The sequence below is a fragment of the Bos indicus x Bos taurus genome, chromosome 10, assembly GCF_003369695.1.
Source record: "Bos indicus x Bos taurus breed Angus x Brahman F1 hybrid chromosome 10, Bos_hybrid_MaternalHap_v2.0, whole genome shotgun sequence".
Classification (NCBI taxonomy): domain Eukaryota; kingdom Metazoa; phylum Chordata; class Mammalia; order Artiodactyla; family Bovidae; genus Bos; species Bos indicus x Bos taurus.
This window is the reverse complement of record NC_040085.1, coordinates 61,677,687-61,684,850: the sequence shown is the minus strand read 5'-3', so window position 1 is coordinate 61,684,850 and position 7,164 is coordinate 61,677,687. Positions and strand designations below refer to the sequence as shown.

Genomic DNA, 7,164 nt, shown 5'->3' with positions numbered 1-7,164 from the left:
GTAAGACTTAAGAGGCTGGAGCAAAGAGCTCAGCTTCAAAACCCAATTAGCTTGTGGGAATCATGCGCATTTGATGGAGAAGTGGAGATTAACAGGGAGGGGGATGGGCTAATAGGAGTCTTGGACCTTGTTCCCACGTGGGCGGGGATTGTCTTTCACTAAAATGAGGACAGGGAGGCCTGGCCTGCAGTCCATGGGGTCGCAAAGAGTTGGACACGACTGGGCGACTGAACACAACAAAATGAGGAAACGTTTGTAGGGAGGGAGAGTTCAGTTTTGTTTCTGAATTGCTTCAGACCAATTCTGTACAGTGAATTGGTCACCGTACATTACTTTAAGCCTAGTGTAGGCAGTTATGAATTTGGGGGTATGAACTTGGGAGAGAAGCCCTAGTTGAAGAGAGAAATTAAGGCAGTCATTAATTTATAGCCTGCCAAAATAATCCTTTTGAGTCACTGGTCTGGATCATTTGACCTATGAGCCCAATTTTTTTTTCTTCTGTAGTTTACAGGCATATTCAAACACCAATTACTCTGATATAATCCTCTGGCCCACCTTATTTATTCTTACAGAAAGAAATTTGGAGTAATCAAGCCATGTTAAAATACTACCTAGTTGAAATTCTTGGAATATGGCCGAGAATAGAAGCGGAGTGCTGGACATTAAAATTTTTCATAAAGATCCAACTGTGATTTACACGTTCAGTAGTTTCCACTGGTTAGTTATTATTGGCAAAGTACTATCAGATTACTATTAAACGGATTGACTTGTTAATCCTCACGACGTTGGGTGGGCACTGAAGTTTTCTCCACGTGAACACAGGAGAGGTGAGGAATTTGCCCCGAAATCACATGAGCCATAATTCCACCTCGCTCCAAGACCCACTTCCCTCATCCAACTCTGCGGTAGTTTTAGCCAAATTTAGTTAAGTATCCACAGCTAATGACAGAAATTCCCTTATGCGTTCGCAATCTGTCTTCCCCAAATCCTGAGGGCACTGTATTACTATGTCTTGCACAAGTTTCTGACGTTAATTTGTAGCCTGGACGTGAAGGAGCCGCTGATGACACTCTGTTGCGCTGCCTCTCCCGGCTCTAACCTAATTCCTACCCAGCGGTAGCTGGGGGTGGGCGAGGTCTGGAGAGGTGCTCGCGGGATTCCCGCCGAGCTAGGCCCCTCCCAGGCCCCTCCTCCTCACCCAAGATGCACTTGGTTGAAAACAAAATCCCACGTGACTGGCTCTGCTCTCATGCTATCATGGCGTCTCCCAGTGGGAAGGGAGCCCAGGCGCAGGAGGCTCCTGGCTGCGGGCCCCAGCCGCTCGCCCGAGACCTGGTAGACTCTGTGGACGACGCGGAGGGGCTGTACGTGGCGGTCGAGCGCTGCCCTCTCTGCAACACCACCCGCCGGCGGCTGACCTGCGCCAAGTGCGTCCAGAGCGGCGATTTCGTCTACTTCGACGGCCGCGACCGCGAAAGGTACGGCAGCCGCCCCTGCGCTATTGTCTTCTCTGGGTGTCTCCACCGGCTCGGAGGCTGGAGCGTGGAGCCGAGTCTGGGCCGCGGAGCCCAGCGAAAAGAGGAGGAGGTAGCGAGGGTAGCTCCTTTGCGCCGGTACTTTGCTCCCAAGGGACGGGGACGGGGATGGAGGCCCGAAGAGGAGAGGTCTCAGTTTCCTCCTAACCCACTCGAGAGGAGCCTGACCTCACGGTGCTTCTGGTACTAGGGAAAAGGAATAGGTGGTACCTGTGGAAAGGTCTTCTCCTATTATTGCCATAGAGTTGGATTCTCGGTACTTTGTTACTCGCTCAAGCAAAAGCTTGGTTTAATCATTATTTTCAAAAGAACATTCATTTTCTAGAGAAGAGGCCAGAAAAGAATCAAATAACTGGTTAAGAGGGATTCGGGCCCTGGTAGTTTGTGTCACAGATTGATCTTGTTATCAGACATCCTTACTCTAATGTGTAAACTAATCTAGCTAGTTTCTCCCCTTTGCAAAGATTGTTTTGAGTGTTAAGGAGTTTGAAGATGTGTTTCCTCTGTTTTAAAAATGCACAGTGGGAGCTGCAAGCCCTTATTAAGAGAATTGAATTTAAGAACACGTTTTGGCCTTGTTTTGACATTTAAACAGAGGCCTACAAGTCCTGGGCTTTCCAGGTGGCTCAGTGGTAAAGAATACACCTGCCATTGCAGGAGCCCCGGGTTCAGTCCCTGGGTGGGGAAGATGCCCTGGAGAAGGAAATGGCAACTCACTCCAGTATTCTTGCCTGGGAAATCCATGGACAGAGGAGCCTGGTGGGGTACAGTCCATGGGGTCACAAAAGAGTTGGACCGACCTAGTGACTAAAACAAGCCCTTGGTTAAATAATTGTAGAATTAGTGTGGTTAGCTGAAAGTTTTCTCAGTCCCAACTTTTGTTTTAATAACTTAGTGACAGTAAGCCAGCTAATATTTTTTAGTGCAAAAGTTCAGATAATAATGCCTTAACAACAACCCAGTAAGTTATTATCCCTAATTTACTGCTAAGGAAGCTGCAGTTTCTTGCCCTGGGTCACACAAATAATAAGGGTAGGGACCAGAATTAAATTCCAGGCAGCCTGAACCCGTATGCCATGCACTTAACCACTGGATTATATAACATCTGTATTTGAAAGTGTTTTTGAGTTTCTGATAGTCTTCTGATCATGAATGGAGTTCATTACTTTTTCTTTTGAGAAGATTTGTATGATATAATCTTTTAGTTCATCATTGTTTTAGTCATTGATGTAGTTGATGAATTTAGAAACTGCTGATGTAATAAGTAATAGCTTTAAGAATTAAAACAGTTTTATTATAAAAATACTAGGTATGAGATGGCAGTGTCTTTCAAGGGTCAGTTCTGGATCCTTTTCTCTATATACTTTTTCCTAGATCCATTCCTATAATTTAAATATCATCTATATAAAAAAAAATAAATATCATCTATAGGTTGAAGACTGCCAGACTTGTTTCTCCAACCTAGGCCTTTATTAAATTGAGAAAACAGCTGTTTGCTCTATTTGTATTTAAATTTGTAGTGAGAATCTCCATCTTCATATGGCAAACTGAATTCATGATTATCCATAATAAATCTATTTTTCTCATGCTCATCCCAACCCGGTAAATGATGACCTGATTCTTTGGAACAGGCAAAAAAAGTCTTCCAATCTTCCTTGACTCCTCTCTTAATGCTACCGTATCTTATCCCATCAACAAATCCCATCTGCCATTCAAAACCTAATCCCAGCCCTTTCACTACTTCCTGGTCTGGTCCACCGGAGGATTATTGCTTCTTGAGTCTCTGCTTCTGCCTTTTCTCCTTCATAGTGTAATTTCTCATATTGCATACAGATTAATACCATCCTTCCATTCCTCTGTTCACATCTTCCAGGGGTGTCCTCTTTTACCCAAAGTTTAAAAAAAAAAAAAAAAGCCAAAGTCTTTATCCGAAGTTCTATGTCGTTTGTCCCCCAGTTGTTCTCCTATTGCTTTTCTCTTAGCTACTCTGCAAAACATCATGGCCTCCTTGCCAGTACTCAGGCATACTGAGAACACTCCTGCCTCGGTCTTATTCAGCCTGCCAGGAACTCCTTTCTCCTAGGCTTCCAGGCTACTTTCTTTGAATCCGTAGGCCTCTGTTCCTTACAGAGAAACTCTGAGCATTCATTCAATTAAAATAGTAACTTTCTTCCCCACACAATGTGATTTCTTGTTTTCCTTAGTACCTATCACCATCTTATGGTTTGCATATTAATTTGTAACTGCCTCTCACTCCAGTGATGTTAGCTCTGTGAAAACAAGACAATTTTGTACTCTGCTATATCCTCATAGTAGAAGCTTAATAAAGATTCATTGAATGACTGAATCAATCTACCCTTCCTTCCCAAATTTAGTCTGATCCTGAACTACTTCATTATTATACATCATGACCCGTTTGTTACTTAAACCAGAAACCTGGGCGTTGTCCTAGCTTTTTCCTTTTTTTCTTATTCCACATATCCAAATCATTGACAGGTATAATTTGATCTGCTTCAGAGTAGATCTTTTCTTTCTTTTACACGTACAGCTCCTCCCTAGCCATCCTCTGGCCCTCACACAACAGCCACAGTAGAGATGTAAATCAGATAATCTCACTGTTTTGCTTAAACCTTTCAGTGTTTTTTCACTTTATAGAAAATAAAATTCAAACTTTTTACTGTGCTTATTAAGCCCTATGTGATCTGGCTACTGCCTACCTTCTAATTTTGGCTGTAAGGTTGAGTTTAAAATGTGATCTTTGGATTCAAGCTGCATTGAATTGAATCCAAGCTCCACCACTTGTTATGTGATTTTGAAGTTTCATAGGTTTCTGGTAGTACTTACATAAGAGCATGCACTGAATTACTTAACATAATGTCTAGCATGTATTAAGCACTCAAAAAGTAAACTCTCACCACATTCCCTCATGTTCACAGCTCAGTAATTGGGCTTTCTCTCACATCCTCAAACACATGGAACCCTTCCATCCATGGGCCTTTTTCTTTACTATTCCCTCTGCCTGGAACACTGTTCCTCCTGATTGGCATTTTGCCTTTCATGTCTCAACTTAAATGCACTTCCTCAGTGAGACTTTGCCTGACCTTCACTAAGGTAGGTCCCCACTTCCATCTCTCCTCCCATTTCTGTCACAGTACTCAATTCTTTCATGGTATTGAGCATGATAAGTGGTGTCACTTATCTGCGGAAGGTAACTGCATCCAGAATGTATCAGTAGTTCCACACAGGAGTGAATTCTGCTTTTGTTCCATCCCATCCTGGTGGTTAGTGCAGCGCTGGGCAGGAACATAATCAGCAGATTGTTGAAGGAAATGGTAAAGGCGGGACCATTTTAGAAACGGAAATATGAATTATTTTCAGGACAGGGATGTGTTACAGTGGATTTCTTTTTATGACGAAGCAGAAAGATGAAAAATAAATACCAGGATCGTTCAGAATTTAGAAATGAAAAAGAAAGTTAAGGTTTGGGGATAAGAGAGCTTCACTTCACCTTCAATCATCCCCTTTTCTGAAGTGTGTATTTCTAAAGAAGAGGAGTTTGCTTGTTTGTTTTCCTTCATTCCCTAACCAGTGTCCAGCATGTAGTAGGATGCAAGAATCTCTTGAGACCCAGGACCCTGTCCTGATGGCCAGATCAGTTTTAATGAGCTCATTGGGTACAGTTATTGGCGTGAAATATTCCAGCAGATAAGAGAAAGGCAGATTTCTGCTCTCAAGGATTTGCACTGACTACTAATAAGCCTTAGATATCTTGGGCCAAAGGTTGGTTGTGATATATTCTCTGGTCTTCAGTATTTATGAAAAATTTTGTATTCTGTGCTTTACTTTCAGACCCTTTTTCCCCCTCTTACTTTATGAGAAAACTCACTGACTGGGAAACCACTTGGAAATAAAATATGGAAGCTTCAGCATGATTTAAATACCCTTGTTTAACCCCTGGTTCTTTTCAGTAAGTCACCCAGATTAGCTGTGCCTGCAAGGATCTTGAATGTGATGTACATATCAAAGTTCCTATAAATGTAGATTTTTTTTTCAGGTTTCATTAATAGACTAGCTGAATATACAGGTTCTAATGGTTTAGCAGTTCAAGGAAAATTCAATATTAAAGAATAAATGTGTCTCCTAATAATTCTTTTGACTTCTAAGAAGGGAACATGCATCTTTATGTAGTTTTGTGGACAGTATGAGTTTGGCAGTTAGATTGATTGAAAAATACTTGAACTTGCTAGTTTTGGTTTTTATTTTTGGTTATTATTCAGTGGGACACTTCCTTATAGCCTTGGTACCCTCATCAGCACTATCCTTTCCTCACCTCCCACCTCAGCCCAGTCCTGAGACACTGCCCACATCTCTGCTTTCGCGTCTGTCTTTTGACTTGTTTGCTTCCTTCAGAGATGAAGAGGAATGATTTTAAGCTATACTCTCAACACCATCTTCTTTGAATCTTGTACCAGAGAACATTTTAAAATTGCAGGTCTTTTAACAGGAAAGTAGTTTTCTGGATTAAACCTTTATCTGGTACTAGAAATAACACTGTTACCCAACAGATAACTGACAAGTTGAAATAATCTTTCCACTCAAAACTTGAAAAAATTGCTTACCAGTTTATGATAGGGGGTAAGAATGAGACAGGGGGGATAATCTGAGGATACCCAGGAACCTCTACATGCTGGTTTAGAAACCAGTTATTTTAAAGTGTGGATCAAAAAAAAAAGGCATTTTGTGAGTAGATGGATATTGCTTTCATAAGTACACAGCATTAGGAGTGATACAGCACTCCTTTCACTGATGAGTTTTAGGCATTGAGGACTACATTTTTACCACAAAACAGAAATATGGGCCCCGGACAAATTGAGAAGTGGGATAGAGGACAAGCAAGAAATTTTAGATGTTACTGAAGATTTTGAGAGGAAGATGCATCCTAAAAACTACTCTTGAGACATTTCTATTCCCCTCCAGTATCTTTTTGGTTGTCAGTCCTTAGCTTATAAAAGTTTGTTTTCACGAGGATTCGGTTCTGGACCCACATCTGTACCCCACTCAGCAGAATAAGAGCTCCATAGGTACCTGGACTCCCATCTTGAGACAGGAGTTTAATCAACCTGCTCACTTGGGTTCTCTCTTTCAGGAAAGGTCACAGCTCCCATCCCATGTAGCTTATTAATTGTATTTACAACAATACATGTGGATCTCCTAAGAAAGTATAATTCTTGTTTCAATCAGTATCACTGGCTACTCTTAACCATTATGTGCACCCTTCAGAATTTGTAAAAGGATTTCACAAGTATTGTCTCATTTGTTCCCTGGTAACAAAACCATGAGTTATTAACCTGTTTTTAAGATGAGGAAGCTCAGAGTAGTTGTGCCTTACTTACTGCTGGGCTATGTTAATTCTTACATTGACCTCCAGATCTGAAATACATACATACATTTAATACATTAGGAGGATTAAGTGCAAAGTCACTGATTGCAACGAAGAAAAGGGAAACTAGCCTGTATTGCCTGTTAAGTGCCTGTACCTGATGCTTTCACATTTATCTTATTTAATCCCTATAATCAAGTAGGATAATCATTATTTTCATTTTACAAGTGAGGAACTAAACAGTGCTCT

General features: G+C 41.5%; 1 protein-coding gene across 1 annotated transcript in view; it reads left to right on the top strand.

The window, feature by feature from the left end:
• The first annotated feature begins 1,232 nt into the window (after positions 1-1,232).
• The window catches only part of ATG14 (autophagy related 14), a 37,305-nt gene continuing 31,373 nt past the window's right edge, over positions 1,233-7,164 (top strand). Inside the window, exon 1 of the mRNA XM_027554174.1 lies at positions 1,233-1,478. Coding sequence (XP_027409975.1) covers positions 1,258-1,478 — 221 coding nt within the window. The 5' untranslated portion in view covers positions 1,233-1,257. The remainder of the gene's footprint in view (positions 1,479-7,164) is intronic.